At 43.6% G+C, this 22,176-nt stretch overlaps 1 protein-coding gene across 1 annotated transcript in view; it reads left to right on the forward strand.

Annotated features, from left to right (window-relative positions):
• Positions 1–22,176, forward strand: part of Atp13a5 (ATPase 13A5) — a 129,127-nt gene that overhangs the window by 70,578 nt on the left and 36,373 nt on the right. Inside the window, exons 15-22 of the mRNA XM_075967586.1 lie at positions 1,177–1,263; positions 1,876–2,032; positions 6,387–6,504; positions 13,759–13,883; positions 14,879–15,039; positions 16,727–16,843; positions 17,935–18,014; positions 20,338–20,380. Of these exons, the coding sequence (XP_075823701.1) occupies positions 1,177–1,263; positions 1,876–2,032; positions 6,387–6,504; positions 13,759–13,883; positions 14,879–15,039; positions 16,727–16,843; positions 17,935–18,014; positions 20,338–20,380 (888 nt within the window). The remainder of the gene's footprint in view (positions 1–1,176; positions 1,264–1,875; positions 2,033–6,386; positions 6,505–13,758; positions 13,884–14,878; positions 15,040–16,726; positions 16,844–17,934; positions 18,015–20,337; positions 20,381–22,176) is intronic.

Genomic DNA, 22,176 nt, shown 5'->3' on the forward strand with positions numbered 1-22,176 from the left:
TTTCATAGGAAAACGTTTACTGTTAGGATCAACATAATGGGATCAAACGACTGCCAGAGCGTGAAGCACTCCTCACAGGAAGCTAATGCAGAGATAAATAGTGGGAAGTTTTGGCTCTCTAGAAGGTCAGGGCCTAAAAAGGGAAACCTGGTATGAAGAGAAATTCCTAAAATCAGTATGTTGAGATGAGTTGGTGGCTCTGAGGAAGGTTTTGATGCAAAGCAAGAATCATACCCAGTTTCCTGGGTCTTAGTGTAGGGAAAGCAATGAATGACCTGAAGAGCAGAGCCCTCCCAGCCCCAGCGGAACTGATGTAGTGATGACCTGCAGCCATTGTGACTATGTGTCGCATGGATCCTGATCCTAGTAAGACCCCTTCTACCTGCACCAATGACGCACACGTTGGGATCTTGCTTGTGAACATGAATCTTTAATGCCACATCTGTAAGAACTGTCAAGATGGCCATTTTCACCCCTAAACAAAGCACTTTTCACTGAGATGTAGTCTGGATCTGATGGAGCCTTGAGTTAATTCTTTGTTAGCTGGGAACCTGCTAGATATAAAGAGGGAAGGACAATATCCTTACAGATTATTAAGAAAACAATACAGTAAATTCTTTTCTAATATTTTGATATTGGTTAATGTTGATTTCTCAATAATACTAATGCCTATATTTGGATTTTTTAGCCAAGAAATAAAATCCCTTTTCAACTGTGCTTTTTATTTTGGTCGTGGCCAACTTGCTAGCTTTCTAGCTAACTAAATTAGACCAGTAACACAGGGGTAACATAAAATTGTGCTGTTGTGTTTATCTTGGGGGCACAGCTGTTCACACAGCTGAGAGCTGTTGTACTGAACAAGATTAAAGACCCGACCTCTTCCTCCAGCCACTAGACACAGCCACTGGGAAGAGCAGTGACCCCACACCCTGCACCTCCCCATCCCTTTCTCCCTTACTGTATTCACAGTACTTTGGGATTTTCGACATTTTTTACAATGAAGTTCTTTTTGTTAATGAAAATGGCAGACATTTGACACTGGTGGTATTTAAGGAAACATCTGGGAAGAGAAGCTACCTGAAAAGGGTTTTTGAAAATATTAGCACATTGCACATGGAAAACTGTTTCTTCCTATTTGTCTCCAAGGAATCTTATGAATGTTTCATTTTGTAACAGAACATGGAAGATTGCCAAGTGCCTTCCTGCAAATTGGGCCTGTCAGATTCAAGCACCGTAATAAAACCAGGACCAAAAGCCAGTCAGGTACGATTTTCTTCCTTCGATCACGTATTTCCTTCCCCCAGACACCGGAGAGACAGTTCGGGTTTTGCACATATTTTACATTTCTCCTGTTAGGCTTTAGCCTAATAGATTCCATAGTTGGTATGACCATACGTACAGTCCCCATTTCCCTCATTAGTGTTCCAGCAAACACTCAGTGAGTGTCCATGTGCGCTGGAGCACCGAGCTAGACTTCACTGCTGGGTTCTGCACGGGCAGAGCACACAGTGGTTGGAAATCAATACGAGTGCAAGTCAGCACAGTACACCCTGCCAAGCGCTGTAATAAAGGCTGACAAACGAGCCGTGGGAGAGCCGGGCTGGGAATGAATAGTGTTTCTGGGAAAAAGAAGCATCCCATCACAGAGGATGACCTGGAAGGAGATTAGGATTTCTCCAGGCAGCCACCAGTAAGCGGTTTTGAGACCAGATAATATATTGAGTGAGTCACCCTTGAATAGGCTAGAAAAATATAAGCATTATAACATATATAATATGCCATGATGTGGCTGGGCACATCAGATGAGAAACCCTGTTGGTTGGCAGAGTAATGCTTGAAGGCTTTTTGGTCTCCTTCTCTTTGATGTCCCTGCAGAGTCCGGTGGACGCCATTACTGTCCTGCGACAGTTTCCCTTCTCCTCTGGCCTGCAGAGGATGTCTGTGATCGCTCAGCTGGCTGGTGACATTCGCCTCCAGGTCTACATGAAGGGTGCTCCGGAAATGGTGGCCAAGTTCTGCAGATCCGAAACAGGTACTGACTTTATCTTTCAAAGGAAAAACCATTTCAAATGCCAAACCCAGAAAGCAAACTTCTGCACCACTGTAATAAAAGCACATGAAGAACTCAACCACCAAAGCCAATAAAAGGAGCGGGTTGACTTGTAGGCAGGTGAGAGCAGCCCGGGAGATCCTGTGGTGCAGAGGGGGCGGCTGGAAGGTGCAGAGGTAGAGAGTAAACATCTGGCTGTTACACAGGCAGCAAAGTACAGCCACAGTGGGGTGTCGTGGCAGAAGATGTAAGGCTAAGCTGCAGGAGGTATGTGGGCTGGATGACTAGTGGGGAACATAGGGTGGGATCCAAACACTTGACCAGATCTGAATAACAGGGTACTCTGCACTCCGGCAAAGGGATCAGGGCTGACTCTGCTATTAACAGCTGAGACAGAGCAATAGATAGGAAATTCTCTCTCTCTCTCCCTCTCTCTCTCTCTCTCTCTCTCTCTCTCTCTCTCTCTCTCTCTCTCTCTCTCTCTGTGTCTGTGTGTGTGTGTGTGTGTGTGTATGTATGTATGTGTGTCTGTGTGTGCTTATGCGTGTGTGCATGTTTGTTTGTGTGTGTGCACATGTGTGTGTAAGAGAGAGAGAGAGAGAGAGAGAGAGAGAGAGAGAGAGAGAGAGAGAGAGAGAGAGAGAGAGAGAGAGAGAGAGAGAGAGAGAGAGAGAGATGAAAATTGTGGGAGTCATTTCTGTTCTTCCAGCCTGTACCATGTAGGTCCCAGAACTTCTACTCAGATCATCAAGTTTGGAATCTTGTATCTGTTGAGTCATCTCCCCACCCTGAGAATTTTTTTAAATTACTTTGTTCTGTTATTGAAAATAGATTTTTTTCTTACAATATATTCTGATTATGGTTCCCCCTCCTCCAAGTACTCAGTTCCTCCCTGCCTCCCCTTCCTTTCAGATCCACACCCTTTCTGTCTCTTGCTAGAAATGAACAGACATCTAAGGAATAAAATAAAACAAGATAAAACAAAATCTAACAAAACAGAAACGGGTATGTAAAGGACCTGTAAGGTATTAAAGACAGAAAGAAAAGGGCCCTGGCAGAACATTTTGAGACAAGGAACCTCCAAAGATGCCGTTGAGTTCATTCTGTGTTGGCATCTCCTGCGGGCATGGGGCCCACCCTAAGGGTTTCCCCAGTGAAACTCCTTTGGGGAACACTAGTTTCTCATGTGCAAGTGGTTACCAACTGAACCTAGCTTCTGTAGGGATGGGGGCATGTGTGTCCATTGCTTTTCAGAGCTGTAGAGACCCATCTGGTTCACATCTGGTTCACATCTGTGCAAGCCCTATGTCTTCTGCCTCAGTCTTGCCCGAGTTCCTATGTCCATCAGTGTTTCTGTGTTTAGAAGACCCTTGGTGTCCTCCATCCCGTCTGACTCTTACACTCTTTACTCCTCCTTTTCTGTGGAGCTTTCTGAATTCTCGGGGCAGAATTTAGTGGAGACATCCCATCTACTGAGTGTTCCAAGGACTCTCACTCTGCACAATGTCCGGCTGTGGGTCTCTCTCTTTGTTCCCATCTGCTGCTGGAGGAAACTCCTCTGATGATGGCTGAGCAAGGCACTGATGTATGAGTATAACCAAATGTTTTTGGAAGCATTTTATCACTATCTTCCTATAGCAGAACAACAGTATTTGGTTTCCCCCAGGCTTATGCCTATCTAGTCCTAGGTTCTTGGCCACCCGAGCAGTGTTGATAATAGATTCTAGCTCATGAAATGAGCTTTAAATCAAATCAGATCTTAGCTGGAAATATTTTTTGAAAGAGAAATATTTCAGGGGGGAACATGATTAGACTAAATTAGATGGTTTTCCCAGCAATTTTTTGTCTTTCTGGTCCCGACTCTGAGTCGAGCTGTGTTATTTAATATTCTCCTAAACATATGCATATCCTAAGTGGTGGCCAAATTTATAGAAAATTTGTGCATTCAAATAAATTCACTTGGATGAAACTGGCATTTTTTTCTTCCTGGCTTTTATCTACTTGTTATGATTAGCCTCCAGCTGTGCCCAGAATTCTAAATTTCATGAATGTTTATTAAGTCTCCCTTTCTTTCTTTCTTTCTTTCTTTCTTTCTTTCTTTCTTTCTTTCTTTCTTTCTTTCTTTCTTTCTTTTTTACAGGGTTTCTCTGACAACAGTGGCTGTCCTGGAACTCACTCTACAGATCAGGCTGGTCTCAAACTCATAGAAATCGACCTGCCTCTCCCTTTGCCTCCCAAGTGCTGTGCCACCATAGTTGGGCATAAGTTTCCCTTTCTAGGTCAAGGATGAAGGACTTGCCTAGCATGCACAAGATATGTGTCTGATTCCCAGAATGAGAAAGAAAGGACCTCTCTTCCAGATGTTGACCTTTCTCCAAAATCCCATTAACTATGTCTCAGACAGGTTATAGACTATATTTGATTTTATTCTCTTTTGTGTTTAGCCATGTAGACTTTAGTGAGAATCTCCCTGTTGCCCCTTCCATGTCAGGAAGAGTTCAGCCTCCAATCTGCCATTCTTATCTTCACAACAGCTCATACAATTCAACCTTTTGCCTTGACCTTTGATCTCCACCCATCTACTATGAAGAAATGAGGGCTAGAAGATTCCTTGAGATTAGATACATGCCTCTGGGAATATTTTAGAAATACAGAGAGTCTAAGATAAACGGGAAGGTAAGATCTACTCATCACTCACGTTGTAGATGTAAGTCAAGGAGCAGAAGAAGTTTAATAGGTTGAAGTCAGAAAGTGAATTGGGAGTAGAATGGAGAATAAAACATAATTGCATCACCGCCTGAGCCACCACAGCCATGGTTGTGCTACTGTCTAGGCCACCACAGCCACAGTTGTTCTTCAGCTCTCGTCTGACACCCTCCTATGGGCACATTAGAAGCCACCAAGAATTTAGGAATGCAGAGACATAGTTTATGCCAAAACATGTAAGTGCTGCATTGAGTCAGCATCCATGTAAAGCAGAGCTGTGGGCTGGGGACCTGGCTCAGTGGGTAAAGCTCTAGGAGTCTGACAGGCTGAGTTTGGATCCCTAGAACTGACTCTTAAAAGCCAGATGTGTAATGTATGCATCTGTAACCTCAGTGAGCCCCTACCAGGAGCCAGGAGCCAGAGACAAGTGAATGTCTGCAGGTTTCGGGATGGCTAACATGGTCTATGCAGCAATAAACAAAAGAAGAGATGCTGTCTCTAAACAAGGAGGAAAGTGAAGACTCAAACTTGCCCTCTCACATCCACATAGGCACAGTTGTGTGTGTGAGCGTGGGCGCACACACACACGAACACAAACACAAGTATGAATGAGCAGTTATTCTTGTAAAGAGTCACTCAGTGCATATTTCAGGCCTTTCTGGCCACACAGTGTCTGCATCAGCTAACCAACTCTGCCACTGTGGCCACCAAGGCACCCTGGACAGTAAACAAGCAAGTGGACATAGCTCAAAACTTTATTCACAAGAGCAAACTGCATCAAATGTAGCCTGAACATTATCAACCCTGATCTGGAAGATTAGCCACTTCTCTGATTTCATTCAAGAACACACAGTTAGCCGGGCGGTGGTGGCGCACGCCTTTAATCCCAGCACTCGGGAGGCAGAGGCAGGCGGATCTCTGGGAGTTCGAGACCAGCCTGGTCTACAAGAGCTAGTTCCAGGACAGGCTCCAAAGCCACAGAGAAACCCTGTCTCGAAAAACCAAAAAAAAAAAAAAAAAAAAGAACACACAGTTATGAACTCTGTCCTTCATAAACCCAATCACTATACTGGACACTGGTCAGATCCATCTCGGTCATCTTAAGGGAGCTGCTATAACTTAGAGCGTTGGGCTAGGTGGCTTACACGACAGATGCCTATCTCTCCTAGTTTTGGAAGCTGGGCGGTGCTGGATAATTTGGCTCCTGGTGAGGGCTAGCCTTCCAGCTTGTGGATGCCCCTTTTGCTGCTGTATCCTGGTGAGGAAAGAGCATCTTTTATATCATCCTGCACTTTAATCCCACCCAAGAAAGTTTCACCTTCATTGCTTATTTATTTTCAAAGGTCTGTGTCCAAGGACAGCCATATTAGGGATGAGGTTTTAACATAGTTTAGGACACAGAACAAGGACATAGCACAGCTAAGGAACAGCGTAAGTTTGCCATTTTTTCCTCATCAGAGTATTGTGACACTGTTGGTGACCTCTGTCTGAAGCTCTATGTTTTCTAATAAAGCGTTTTTACGAAGTGAAAGTTGATGTGCTGGAATGCATCCTGCAGTTCCCGCAGTCACTTGGATGCTAAATCATCTTCGTTGCAACCCTACAGCCCCTGCCCCCTCTCTCCTTACAGTGCCCAAGAATTTCCCACAGGAGCTGAGGAATTACACAGTGCAAGGCTTCCGTGTCATCGCCCTTGCCCATAAAACCCTGAATGTGGAGAAGCTTTCCGATGTGGACCGTTTAGCAAGGTAAGGAACTGGAAATCCAGACCTGGGAGGGCTTTTGTACATGCAGGGCAGAATCCCTGGAGGTGGACTGATGGCTGCTCGCATCACTAGGAAGCTCTTGGGTGGAGAACTGTTCTCATCCAGTCCTCTGACTTGGAGATGGCCGACTACAGGTAAAACTTGCCCAGGGCACATGGCGGTTTGTGACACAACAAATATGGCAGCTGAAACTTCCCAAACCCCACAGCTAACCTATGCCCTGCCCTACAGAGTATAGTCTTAGATTTCGTTCCCTCACAAACCCCACAGCTAACCTATGCCCTGCCCTACAGAGTATAGTTTTAGATTTTGTTCCCTCCCAAACCCCACAGCTAACCTATGTCCTGCCCTACAGAGTATAGTCTTAGATTTTGTTCCCTCACAAACCCCATGGCTAACCTATGTCCTGCCCTACAGAGTATAGTCTTAGATTTCGTTCCCTCCCAAACCCCACAGCTAACCTATGTCCTGCCCTACAGAGTATAGTCTTAGATTTTGTTCCCTCCCAAACCCCATGGCTAACCTATGTCCTGCCCTACAGAGTATAGTCTTAGATTTCGTTCCCTCCCAAACCCCACAGCTAACCTATGTCCTGCCCTACAGAGTATAGTCTTAGATTTTGTTCCCTCCCAAACCCCATGGCTAACCTATGTCCTGCCCTACAGAGTATAGTCTTAGATTTCTTTCCCTCCCAAACCCCACAGCTAACCTATGTCCTGCCCTACAGAGTATAGTCTTAGATTTTGTTCCCTCCCAAACCCCATGGCTAACCTATGTCCTGCCCTACAGAGTATAGTCTTAGATTTTGTTCCCTCCCAAACCCCACAGCTAACCTATGCCCTGCCCTACAGAGTATAGTCTTAGATTTCTTTCCCTCCCAAACCCCACAGCTAACCTATGTCCTGCCCTACAGAGTATAGTCTTAGATTTTGTTCCCTCCCAAACCCCATGGCTAACCTATGTCCTGCCCTACAGAGTATAGTCTTAGATTTCTTTCCCTCCCAAACCCCACAGCTAACCTATGTCCTGCCCTACAGAGTATAGTCTTAGATTTTGTTCCCTCCCAAACCCCATGGCTAACCTATGTCCTGCCCTACAGAGTATAGTCTTAGATTTTGTTCCCTCACAAACCCCACAGCTAACCTATGCCCTGCCCTACAGAGTATAGTCTTAGATTTTGTTCCCTCCCAAACCCCATGGCTAACCTATGTCCTGCCCTACAGAGTATAGTCTTAGATTTTGTTCCCTCACGAACCCCACGGCTAACCTATACCCTGCCATACAGAGTATAGTCTTAGATTTTGTTCCCTCACGAACCCCACAGCTAACCTATGCCCTGCTCTACAGAGTATAGTCTTAGATTTTGTTCCCTCACGAACCCCACAGCTAACCTATGCCCTGCTCTACAGAGTATAGTCTTAGATTTTGTTCCCTCCCAAACCCCATGGCTAACCTATGTCCTGCCCTACAGAGTATAGTCTTAGATTTCTTTCCCTCCCAAACCCCACGGCTAACCTATACCCTGCCATACAGAGTATAGTCTTAGATTTTGTTCCCTCACGAACCCCACAGCTAACCTATGCCCTGCTCTACAGAGTATAGTCTTAGATTTTGTTCCCTCACGAACCCCACAGCTAACCTATGCCCTGCTCTACAGAGTATAGTCTTAGATTTTGTTCCCTCACGAACCCCACAGCTAACCTATGCCCTGCTCTACAGAGTATAGTCTTAGATTTCGTTCCCTCACAAACCCCACAGCTAACCTATGTCCTGCCCTACAGAGTATAGTCTTAGATTTTGTTCCCTCACGAACCCCACGGCTAACCTATACCCTGCCATACAGAGTATAGTCTTAGATTTTGTTCCCTCACGAACCCCACAGCTAACCTATGCCCTGCTCTACAGAGTATAGTCTTAGATTTTGTTCCCTCACGAACCCCACAGCTAACCTATGTCCTCCCCTACAGAGTATAGTCTTAGATTTCTTTCCCTCCCAAACCCCACGGCTAACCTATGCCCTGCCCTACAGAGTATAGTCTTAGATTTTGTTCCCTCCCAAACCCCACGGCTAACCTATGCCCTGCCCTACAGAGTATAGTCTTAGAATTTGTTCCCTCACAGCAAGTGTTCATCCCACCTCTGAACATCATGTAGCCAACACACTTTGGAGGTATCACAGGTACTGAGGTGTTCCTCTAGGGAACACAGCTGAAAATTTGGAAAGTTTTCAGACCCCTCCTTCTTTCTGGAATTTCTTAGGTCCAGCTTTCTTATTTCCCTCAAATCTGGGAGGGAGGTAGTGAGTGCAAATTGAATTCCACATAGAAAATAAAAACTCAGTGTTTTTAATTACATTAAGGGGATGAATTGCCCTCCTTAGAAGATAATCTACACACTGCTTTCTCCCAGATTTTAGAGGTTCATTTTCTGTGATATACATTAAAAGAACAGGAAAACTAAATAGGCGATAGCCTTTATAGTCCTTATATTTGATTTATTCAATTTATATATTTAATTCAGAGATTCTCATTCCTATATAATTGGCTCCTTTGTATAGGGTACCAACGTATGTGGTTCAATGTTACTATCTGCAACCTATGTCTTTCTAAGATAATTGATGCCTCACGTGGTGCCTGCTGCCCCATCTATAAAACAGGATTGGGTTATCTTCAAGGAGCTTTTAGGATAAGACATTTTTGTCTTTGAAATAGAATCATAGAGCTCATTCAGATAAGAGTGACATCCACGTCCTTAACATTTCAGATGCTGACTAGCCTTGAGCAAACAGAATGATTCATAACTCATGGGATATTGTAAATTTCTATACACAAATTTCAATAATAGGGTTAAGGTCATGAGTGAACCAGAGATTTACATAGCCAGTGATAGACTGTAGATAGTCCAGCTGTGACACACAGCTGTATTCTCATTTAAGAACCAGTAGGAAAATGCACATGATTAGAAATAAAAACAAACACTCAAACAAAAGTAGTCTATGCTATCTTCCCACCCATTACATGTTTTCCCAAGAGATATCAGGAGTCAAAAATGTTGCTTGTTATGTAGTTGATTTTCTTGAGCAGAGTTAAAAAACATTGTTTTGATTTTTATTAGGATAAAATTACAGTTAACAATTTTTTTAAAATTAGGAAAATAAAAGTTTTTTTTTGAAAACTGGAGTCACCAAAGAAATTAAGAGATTTTTGAAAGAACTTAGAAATCAACCAACACTGAATGACAGAAGAAAAGCTTCTTTAAGACCTAGCCTTTCAGCAGACAAGGTTGTCCATTCTCTCGATATTTAGTCAATATAGTCCTTGAGGTTCTAGCTACAGTAATAAGACAACAAAAGGAGATCAAGGGGATACAGATTGCAAAAGAAGAAGTCAAATTCTTACTATTTGCTGATGATATGATAGTTTACATAAGTAACCCCAAAAATTTCAACAAGGAACTTCTCATAAACACCTTTAGTAATGTAGCAGGATGCAAGACTAACTCAAAAAAATCAGTAACCCTTCTGTACACATATAATAAAAGGGCTGAGGAAGAAATCAGAGAAACATCATCCTTCACAATAGCCACAAATAGCATAAAATATCTTGGAGTAATTCTAACCAAACAAGCGGAAGACCCGTATGACAAGAACCTTAAATCTTTGAAGAAAGAAATTGAAGAAGACACCAGAAAATGGAAATATCTCCCATGCTCTTGAGTAGGTAGAATTAACATAGTAAAAATGGCAATCTCACTGAAAGCAATCTACAGATTCAATGCAATGCCCAGCAAAATTCTTCACAGAGCTTGAAAAAACAGTACTCAACTTCATATGTAAAAGCAAAAAAAAAAAAAAAAAAAAAACAAAACCAGGATTGATAAAACAATCCTGTACAACAAAGGAACTTCTGAAAGCATCACAATCCTGACTTCAAACTCTACTACAGAACTACAGTACTGAAAACAGCCTTATTGACAAAAAAAACAAACAGGAGGACCAATGGAACGGAATCAAAGACCCAGATATTAATTCACACACCTACATAGATATTAATCTATGAACACCTGATTTTTGACAAAGAAGCAAAATATATCAAATGGAAAAAAGAAAGCATATTAACCAAATGGTGCTGGCATAACTGGATATCAACATATAAAAGAACAAAAATAGGTCCATATCTATCACCATGCAGAAAACTCAAGTCCAAGTGCATCAAAGAACTCAACATAAAGCCAACCACACCGAACATCATAGAAGAGAAAGTGGGAAGTACACTTAAACACATTGGTACAGGAGACCACTTCCTAAATATAACCCCAGTAGCACAGACACTGAGAGAAACAATTAATAAATGATACCTCTTGAAACTAAAAAGCTTCTGGAAAGCAAAGGACATGGTCAACAAGACAAAACGGCAGTCTACAGAATGGGAAAACATCTTCACCCCCACATCAGACAGAGGGTTGATCTCCAAAATATGCAAAGAACTCAAGAATTTGATATAAAAAGAACAAATATCCAATAAATTGGGGTACAGATCTAAACAGAGAACTCTTAACAGAGAAATCTAAAAATGGCTGAAAGACACTTAAAGAAATGCTCAACATCCTTAGCCATCAGAGAAATGCAAATCAAAACAACTCTGAGATTCCATCTTACACCTGTAAGAATAGCCAAGATCAAAGACACTGATAACAACTTATGCGGGAAAGGCTGTGGGGTAAAGGGAACACTCCTCTATTGCTGGTGGGAATGCAAGCTGGTACAGCCCCTTTGTATATCAGTATGGCGATTTCTCAGAAAATTAGGAAACAACCTTTCTCAAGACCCAGCAATACCACTTTTGTGAATATATCCAAAGAATGCTCAATCATACCACAAGGGCATGTGCTCAACTATGTTTATAGCAGCATTGTTTGTCATAGCCAGAAGATGGAAAAAAATCTAAATGCCCCTCGACCAAAGAATGGATAAGGAAAATGTAGGACATTTACACAATGGAATACTACATAGAGGAAAAAGATAATGACATCTTGAAATTTGCATGCAAATGGGTGGAGCTAGAAAACATGATATTGAGTGTGGTAAACCAGACCCAGAAAGACAATTATCATATGTACTCACTCATAAGTGTTTTTAAATATAAAGCACAGAACACCAGCCTTCAATCACAATCCCAGGAAACCTAGACAGCAATGAGGACCTTAAGAGAGACATACATGGATCTAATCTACATGGGAATTAGTAAAAGACAAGATCTCCTGAGTTAATTGGGAGCATGGGGACCTTGGGAGAGGGTAGAAGGGGAGGAGAGAGGGAGGGAGGGGAGCAGAGAAAAATGTCTTGCTGAACAAAATCAACAAAAAATTTAAAAAGAAAAGAAAAAAAGCCTAACCCTTTCTTGGTTTAGTAGATATCTATTAACATGCAGTCTGTGTTAAATGTTCAGAAACTACAGAAATGAATAAAATGAACTGCTTGACCCCAAGTATTTTAAATCTTAATTGGGGAAACAGATAATAAAATACATCTATAATACATTGTATTCTGGTGTTTCTTAAATATCTCAGAGGGGAGAAATGAACCAAGTGGAAAGAACCTTTAAGAATGCACACTACAGTTTCATCTAAGGAGGTCAAAGACATCCTCTGGGGAGAGGTATTTAAACAAAATGTGAGTTAAATAAGTGCAGGCAAAACTTGCCAGAGGCTGGGCATTGAAGGACAGGGTGGGGGGCACAACGGCTGATGGCATGTTCCCACAGTAGAGGCTAAGTTGCCCGGAGAACTGATTGAGGCGATGAGCTGCATCGGAAACAAAAGCACACCTTTGTTCTGCCATTGTGCCATCTCTTGGTGTCATAACCACAAAATCATTGACAAGGTTAATCTCAAGAAAATGTCCCTTTGTGATTTCCTCTCCGAGTTTCCTTTTTCGGTCTGACATTGACGACTTCAGTCCATTTCCAGTTTGTCTTCGCGTGCTGGGTTAATTACCTTTGCACTGCTAGGACCCAATACCTGATAGAAACACTGCAAGGGAGAAGGGCTTATTCTGCTTCTCAGTTTGAGCGGGATTTTAGCCAGTCACAGCAGGGAAAGTAGGGGGAGTATCTCTATCTGCTGTGCTGCGGTGGGACCCAGGGAGGTTCACATGGCAGCCAACCAGGAAACAAGGAACACAGGCTGAACCAGGCCTGCCTCCAGCAACGTAATTTAATAAAAAAAAAAATCACTATTCAAAGTTTATCAGGAGAGTGTAACTTCATAATTAAAACAGTATGATTTTTTTTTATAAAGATCCAAAGACCTAAGTAGACACTTGTTTAAGACATGTGATACACACAGGCATAAAATGCATAAAAAGGCATTGAAATGTAGTTGGGAAAATGAAAATCCAAAGCACAATGAGCTCCTCGCGTGCCTAGTAAGATGGCTGATGAGGGACTGAAGAGATGGCTCCAAGGTGAAGCACTCTTGCTATCCTGCACAACCAGTTCCCAACACAAACTACATGGCAGCCCACAACCACCCATAACTCCAGTTTCAGGGGATCTGACATCCTCTTCTGGCTTCCCTGGCATCAGGAACACATTGTGCATATAGGAACATGCGGGCAAAAAATCACAGGCCTATGAGCACACACACAGACGATAAGTGTAATTAACTGGTGAGTTTTCACTTCTATTTAGTAAGAAAATATTAATTTATTTTTATGCACAAATCGAATACAGTTTAGTACTTAATGGGTACATTATGATCATAAGACCTTGTGGTGAGGATGACGTTCATGCAGAGTGCTCCGAGTGACTGGTGACTGTCAAACTGATTTTATATATACATATACATATATATACATATGTATGTATATGTATACATATTTATACACACACACATATATAGTCAAGGACAAATATTGAAGGATTTTGAAAGACTGTAATTTTTGAGGAAAAAAATTTCCGTGGTTGACAATGAAATAAACAAGGGTGGGAAAAGAAGAACCCCATTTCTAAGACGTAGTTGGGAACTGGAAGTGGTTGCTTTAGGGAAAGAGACAAAGGATCTTATGGAGACAGTGCCGCTGGCTTTTCTTATAAAATCCTGGTTGCTTTCTCTTTTAATCTGTGTACTATTTCACCGATAAAACATAGACGGGGTTCCAAAGAAAAGAAATAAATCAGCCATGAGCACCGCACCGCTTCACCTTAAAATGTTCATTTTTTTATCCTTAATCCTAAGGGAGAAAGTGGAGTCCGAGTTGACATTCCTGGGACTTCTCATAATGGAGAATCGCTTGAAGAAAGAAACAAAGCCAGTGTTGAAGGAGCTGAGCGAGGCCCGTATCAGGACTGTGATGATTACAGGTATGTAGGATCCAGAGCCTGGCCAGCAGCACAATGGAAGGAAGCATGACCTGAGCAAATCCATGTGACTGAGATAGAGAGAAGGACGCTGTGCGGCCCTGCCACCCTTGCAGAACCCTCGAGCAGCAGCAGCAGTTTCTGAGGCAGTGGAGATCCTATTCTCTGCCCAGCAGTACCCATCCTAACTGGGATTCTAGGAGTAGAAATACTTGTGAGATGATTCAGTCAGCAAAAGACTTGCCATGCAAGCAGAGCTGAGTTCAGAAATTTGGCTCCCATGTTAATAATAATAATAATAATAATAAACAATAATAAAAACAGAGTGAGGTGACTCATGCCTGTGTACTGTCCTGGAAGGTGGAGACAGGAGGATCCTGAGTTTTTTTTCTAGCCATAGCCTGGGCACATCAAGGAGTTTTAGGTTCAGAGAAAGACTCTGCCAAAAAAAAAAAGTGAAATATGATTAATGAAGAAACCTCTGACCTCATATATGAATATGCACACAAACACATACATATGCACACATAAACACACACACACACACAACACATATGGGGACAGATGGCCAGGCACAGAACATGGTAAGCAAACCCAAGTGTGTCCTGATCCTCAGTGTTTCTTCTTGTGGTTGGTCCACATCCCAGGGACATACTGTGATTTAGCCTGGAGTCATATGTTCACCACTAAGAGCTATCTGTTATCTCAATACTAGCCATGAAGCACACACACACACACACACACACACACACACACACACACACACACACACACACACACGTCTTCTTTCGTTTATGCCTGAATTGGAAACACACAGTGGGAGAGATGTTGAACCTGGTGTTTGCTCACTAGAGGCGTGCACTTGGGTGGGAGGGAAGGTAGTTAGAAGACAGCACAGAAAGCACTAAATGTATCCAGTGAGCAGCAGCAAAGGGAGGGAGAGACATCTTCTCTCTGGTGGCTGTAGGTTTGTCCTTAAAAGTCTCTCTGTTATCTAGGTGACAACCTCCAAACCGCCATCACTGTTGCTAAGAATTCTGAAATGATTCCTCATGGCCACCAGGTCATCATTGTTGAGGCTAACGAGCCAAAAGATCTCCTTCCTGCCTCTGTGACCTGGCAGCTGGTGGGGACCCAAGAGCGCAGCCCTCCGAGAAAGGTGAGCAGATGTTGAAAGACCCCTTGCTGGCCCCGGGTTTGTAGAACACAGCCCTGGCGTGGCACAACCCTCTGAGTCTTGGAAGTTATCACAGCTCAGGTGTGGTGTGTCTCAAGTGCGACACCATGCAAAAAAAAAAAAAAGGGACATTTTTGCAGACCCAGCCATACACTGTCATCGCCTGGGGTGCTGACAAACTTCCTACCTCAGGCTGCACTGGTTGAGTCAGAGTTCCCAAATAGGAAGGCAATAAGCTCGCAGAAGGACACAGGTAAGCCTCACAGCAGACATCAGATCATGGCCTTGACGCCATAAACAGCCCCACAGGCGTCTGCATTGCATAGCACCTTGCTGGAAAGCTGACAGATGTAGGGTTTCCCAGAAAGCAAGCTTCCTGTTTGCTTGTCTGGGGAAAACTCTCCCATAGGAGAATGATTGTGGGACAACACTCCACTTTTGTGTTCCTTAAAGGCCTGATGCTTCCAGCATAAAATGAGAGAAATGCATCTTGGTTTCAGGCTGAACAGCTTCTGACATTCTTATGTAGACAGGGGGCTTTGATGCAGCACACAGACTGACTCATGCTCAGAGCGGCCCCGGCTCGTTGAGGTGGTTAATCTGGCATCACCTCTACTAACGTATGCTCTGAGAGATGGTGGTTGCCCCTGCGTCTTCTGTGTCTCTCTAGTACTCATTTCATTGTGAACCTGTTTGCTTCATACAGTCTCTGCATCTCCTTGTGTTCCAGAACCCCGCCCGGGCCTTTACTAATTTAACAAACAGGCCAACTGTACTCACACTCATAATATTAATACCTTTTTGGAGTCCCAGTCTTTCTCCTCACCTCTGGCTCTTTCCCTGCCTTCCTCCAAGAAAAGGGATTCCTGTCTTTTTTCAGTGGTTTGCAGTTGGTAGTGGACAAGGAGGGTTGGTTTTCCCTCCTGTTGCTTCAGAATAGTGTTTCTTTTCCCCCTTCTAGGCACAGTGTTTTCTATGATATACATTTCTCTGATGAATAAAATAGTCTCACCTCCTGTACTGTTTAAATCCAGTCCTATAGGGATGTAAAGCCTGCTGATAAATCTTGAGAGCAGCCATTGTGGGTGACTGATGGGAGGAGCCAATGGACACCATCCAATGTGTCCTCCTGTGCCGTCAGCTTGGATGGAGCAGAGCACAGCCAAGGGGGCTACCTGTAAATGACAAGGAGGGAAAGGTCTGGGAGCATATGACAACTGTGCACAGGACCATAGGTGTGGAAGAAGCTCTGGGCACCATGAGGGAATTAGTAGGACAAACAAAAGTTAGAAGCCAGACACAAGAAGAGCTAGGTCTGAAGAACCAAACTATGCCTCGTTGCAGTGAAGGAACGGGGTGAATGAATGCTACAAGATCTTAGGAAACACAAGGATACAAGAAGAGGAAGTAGAGAGACATTCTTGACACCTTGTTATGAGGACACAATCACAGGAAAGGATGGACGCTGTTAGAACATCATATATTTACATAATTATGGGGGGAATTTTGCTTGTCTTCTTCCTGTAGATTGATGGTCCATGGGCAAATGACCCCCTCACTTGCTGATGCTCGTTTCTTTGTGCAACACACATTTGCTTTCTTCCGAGCTCACAGGGAAGCAGGTGCCGCTTACGAGCCCATGCGGATAAACAATGCCTTTTGATTTTAGGAAACCTACATTGATATCGGAAATAGTTCTGCACCTGGTGGAAAAGGTTACCATTTTGCAATGAGTGGGAAGTCATACCAAGTGCTATTTCAGCATTTCTACAGCATGCTGCCCAAAGTAAGTCCCGGTGGCTGTCAGGGTCTTCAAGTGAGTGGGACATAAAAAAAACAAGAAGGTGATGGGTCACTGAGGTGGGCGTGGGTTTGAGAATGTGCCTTGCTAAAAGCACCTTGGCCCAGGAGGTTCCTGGTCCTGTCTAAACCTTCTAGATCCTGCATGTCCACACCATTGCTCTTCAGACTTCAGCACTGATAGACACAGTTTGCCCTGCAGCCAGGCCCTGCTCAGATTCCCTCCTTTCCCTCCTCTATCTGGCACAGCTTCTTAGCAGATCCACACATCAGCCTTCGTTGTACATCAGTCTCTCTGTAGGCACCAGCCTCCGTCAGGTGGAGCTCCTTTCCCCTGCTGCCTGGAGTCTTAAATCACAGCAGAAGGAAGCAAAAACCACCACGGTTTATTTTCAAAATCGTTTATTATCTTGTCCTCTGTGTGCCCTGCTTTAAAATAGTGTTGAACTGGGTTGTGCTGTCAGTGTGGTAGAGACACAGGGCATATAAACTGATGGTAGCAACCATCTCTAAGTCGAGGCTAAAATATTCTCTGCCTCCTTACCTTCCTTGGTAAGTCAAGGACTGAAGAATGTGCGGCCTGAAGGTTTTGTGAAAGCTCTTATTCTGGGCCCTGGGGTGGAGACGGAAATCTGAAATTCAGAGAGGTTAAGTCACTTAATTAGGGTTTGCACAGCAAGTTGGGACACATCTGGGCAGAGAGCCTCATTTATCACATCTGGTCAGTTGTGCTCTTCTCTGTCCATGGCAACAGAGAGAAATGAGCTGCGTTTCCCAAAGAGTTGTACTCCGATTGCTCATGTGCCCCTTCGTTGCTATGTTAATGAGAAGTTACCCCTTCTTGGAGAAGAGAAAAAAAAATAATTGGGCCCAGCCAAAATATAATGGAGTTGCAATGGAGGACTTGAAGTTCAATATTAAAGCATTAGATCCCTCATTCCGATTCCTGGCTTTGGGTCTAATGTCACACACCCAGCACTGTGTTAAATCCGTGGCCAGGAATGAATTTTCAGGCTTTTCACTTTCGAAACATTTCCCCCTTCCTAATCTTCCTGCGATGGTTGTTTCTCTCTTTAGATTCTGGTGAATGGAACTGTTTTTGCAAGGATGTCTCCTGGGCAGAAATCAAGCCTTGTGGAAGAGTTTCAGAAATTAAAGTAAGTGACAGGAGTGGCGAAGGGGCCACCCCTGTCCGCTGTGGCTCCATAGCTGCCAACGCCATAGTGTCCGAGGGTAACATCATTGATTGTTTTATGTTTCTATGGGTCAGGTGTCCAGATGTGGCTCGGGCAAGCCTTGGTTCAGTAACCGAGGATGTACGTTATCAAAGGACCGTCATCAGCTGTTAGCCAGACCTGGAGTCTGGTGGCACTAGGATGGATGGCTCTGCCACCACCTCTCACAAGATTCATCTCCTTTCGTGGGTTGACATAGAGACACTGGTTTTTACTGCTCATTGGAAGAAGCTAGTCTCAGCTCCTTGAGATGTGGGCCATTTCATAGGAAAGAGGGTAATGCTAACCACTGCCTTCCACATGGAGAGCAAGAAAGCAAGAATAATAATAGAGGTGGTGGGGGGATGCAGGGGAGACGGGGAAAGGAAGGGATGGTCTTACATTTTCATTCCCTAATCTTAAAGTGTAGGCTGCCTTCTTTCCATTCAGAGCATGTCACTAGTCCCACCCATACTCAAGGGAGTGGATTTCACAGTAACGTGAATTACAGGAGGTGGCAACAATTGAGGCACATTAAGACACCTACTACCCCGCAAAAGCACTCATTTTGTAGCCCATAAAAACCTATCTTGCAGGAAGATTGCCTGCTTAAGTGCAGAGCGAAGAAATAATGAGGGTTTGTGTGGCCGAGAATGGGAAGGGCGGGAGTGTGTGGGTTCGCTCCAAAAGTCATCTGCTTGATCCGATAAGTGGTCATTTCAGACCCTTGTGGCATAAAGTGAAATGGCAGCTGGTAGGGACCGGAGACAGAGGGCGAGTTCAGAACTCTCTCAGGGCACTGGTCGTCAAGTCCTCTCTAAATGGAAAGTCCTGTTGAGGTCAGACCTACCCATTCCTTGCTTGCTGCAAGTGTTAACGATTTCTAGCCTGAAGATTTCGGATAGCCAAAAGGCCCAGGGAGTTGTGAAACAAGATAATTGTAGCTTACCCTTATCGGAATCAGGATACTGCCTCTTATTATCACATTTTATTGGTTGAGCTTCACAGCGAAGTCTCAAATGCCTTCCATTAGCTTCCCTATGCTTTCAGACTGCGTAAGTGGCCCGGTGTAAGCGGCTAGCTCATTCACACTGCCATTACACGACATTGGCTAAAGAGAGTAATTTTCCCTGTCTCAGATGCCTGAGGAACATTGTTGGCTAGCACTCTGAGAGGTATATCCCTTGGAAACACAATTAGCTTAGGAATGTCCCACATACTGGGACAGAATGAGCTGTCTTCTCAGTTACCCATCATCCTCTTTGAGGTCTTACAGATCAAGCTCTCTGGATTCTCTTTCTAAACCCAGGAAATACACGAGATGTAAGACTCCAGGTGTGATGCAGACACTCATGATGGGCTTTAAGTCTCCAGAAGGGAAGCCAATTAGATGGCCACAGGTAGAGGCGACACTATGCCATGGTACGCAAAAGCTTGTGATCTCGCCAGCCCAGCATTAGGCTGAGTTTGTCTACATTTGGGCCACATTGGAGCTACAGAGCAGGTCAAAAGGGTAACTTCCTATGAATCAGCTCCTAATAAGGATATTCTAACAGCACTTTTATCACCCATGATCTGAGTCTGGAAAAATGCCACCGAATCATTTAAAGCATTGTCACGAGTCACTGTTGATAATGTGTCATTCACTTGTAATAGAAGGCCCAAAGGACTTTGCATAAGAAATCCCTTTTCCTTGGCAGCAAATTTAAATGTATTCTTCCATTTAGATCCTGGTTACTTACCAAGCTGATATACAAGGGGTACACATTACCTCATTGCCTCTCTGAGACGCATCCAGAACACGTGGATGCTCTAGGTGTATCTGCCGAGCCATGTGTCAGGGACCCTTCCTCCTAATGTTGAAAGTGAACTCTTGGCATCAGTGAGAACAACTTGGCCAGGTTAGGCTGTGCCCTGCCTTTTAGACTGGGGGAGAAGTACTGTCATCATGACCTCATTACAGTCACCAGTCCATGCCCTTGAGCTTGATAGAGTGGACATAATCAACCTGACTTCCTTTGCAAATGTGTCATTACCGTCATTGCCGATGTCCGGGGTGTTGTTACTGGCATTTCAGCGATTGAGTTGGGGACGTTTTCCTTCTTGAACCAAGATTCTCAAAGTCATTTTCTTGATTCCACATCTGTCCAAGAACACATGCACACAAGCGCGCGTGCACACACACACACACCTTTGGAGCTAGTTATAATGGAAGCTAGTCAAGAGAGCTTCTGAGCTGTTGATTCTTCTATCTTTTTCTCTGTAGTTACTGTGTGGGAATGTGCGGAGATGGGGCCAATGACTGTGGGGTGAGTACACGTGGCTTCGGCTAACCCGGGCAGCACTCCGGAATCTCTCTTGAGCTCCCCAACAAATCCCTAGGGCCTCTTCATCCTTCCTCTAGCAGCCACTGGGTCACTGCCTACCTCTCCGTCAGCATGGGTTGGAAACAGAAAGAGGTGGCAGGTGGCGTCACTTCCGCTGTCTTCTGGCAATTCCCAGAATAATAAAGTGATTTGCTGACACTCCCGAAGTTCAGGACCATTGAGGACTTTACAAGATTACCTGCTTTAAGCCTTTAATGCCACTTATAAGGAGAGAAAGCCTCTGGGAGGGGCATGCTTTTGCACAGGGTGCACAGCTGGCAATGCCTTAGAGAAGGAAAAGGTTGAAACTCATAAAGTTTTTAATTATGTGTAAATTGCATTTATCCCCACCAAACCCACTCTGAGGTTAATTTTTGAAAATTAGGTTTCTTCTAAATTGTTATGAAATCCTAAATGGTATGGTTTTTACACACTAGAGCAAAACTAAAATTAGATGAGTCTCTGGTTATTCTTCACTCTTATCAGAAGTGAAGTATACATTTTATGTTCTGACTTTGGAAGATGTAGGTGAAATAACAGTTGGCCTGGAGAAATATATATTATATATAATATATATACATATATAATATATGTACATATGTACTTTAATAGGTAAGTGTGGTACAGGAATTGAAGACCAGGGATGAGGCTATAGCTGAATACTAGAGCATTTACCTAGCGTGTGTGATGCTCAACCTATCAAAAGAGTGCACACAGAAGAGGAGGATAAAGAAGAAGAGAGGGAAGAGTGACAGACGGCAGAGGGGAAAAGAAAATTGCTTTCTATTCCTTATATATGTTTATATCCAAAAAAGTTTAACAGGTATTTAAAATCTGTCTATTCATTTTACTTTCCTCTTAAATATTTTTTCCAATGTCTGCAAAAAAAAATGTGTTCCTACTCAAGGACTTGGGGTAAATTTTTCTGCCTGTGTTTCATTAGAGGGCAGTTGTTAGACCATTCATTCAACCTAGGATGAATACCTACAGCTCTTCATTATGTGACATTTACAGCAAAACAAAAATATCAAAAAGACATAGCCTCTCTTCTCCCCAAAGGCGATCATCTGACGGAGGACTCATGCATTAAATTAACTCTAACATACAGCAGACGATCTTAAATCACACAGTAGAGATGTAAAACACTAAGGGAGAGGGAGGCAATGTTCTAAGATTTATAGAGATGGAATCTCCTGCCTGCCCACCAAACCATGCAAGCAAGCACTGTAGGGCAACCTAAATACAGAATCTCTTCTCACAGTCATACAATTCCTGTGAGATTGCGTTCTTTCTCTGGCTTGCCTATGGTCAGTCTGCTTTCATAGGAAATGAATGAATCCTCATATCTGTGCAGTGACGTGTGCCTACAGATGGGTGTGGCCTGATTTGGGCATCTGGTGGTGATGCTGCCCGCTACACATGCTTTACCAGCAGTTAACCAGATGACTAGATCAATCAGCAGGAAAAGTTGGTTTTAGATATCTTTCCTCATCTTTTGTTTTTTGTTATTTGTTTTTTTTTCCCATGAGGATGGCCCTGCTGAGAGTAGGACCGAGTCAGTGGGAGTCTCCAATCCATGGCCATCCAAATTCTGTCATCCTTTGTAAACGATTTAGTTTGTTTTCATTATGTGCAAATGTGTGTGTGTGTGTGTGTGTGTGTGTGTGTGTGTGTGCATGAGAGAGAGAACACAGGTGCCTACAGGGTCTATATACCACGAAGATAGAATTACAGATAAC

The sequence above is a fragment of the Microtus pennsylvanicus genome, chromosome 1 (assembly GCF_037038515.1).
Source record: "Microtus pennsylvanicus isolate mMicPen1 chromosome 1, mMicPen1.hap1, whole genome shotgun sequence".
Lineage (NCBI taxonomy): Eukaryota > Metazoa > Chordata > Mammalia > Rodentia > Cricetidae > Microtus > Microtus pennsylvanicus.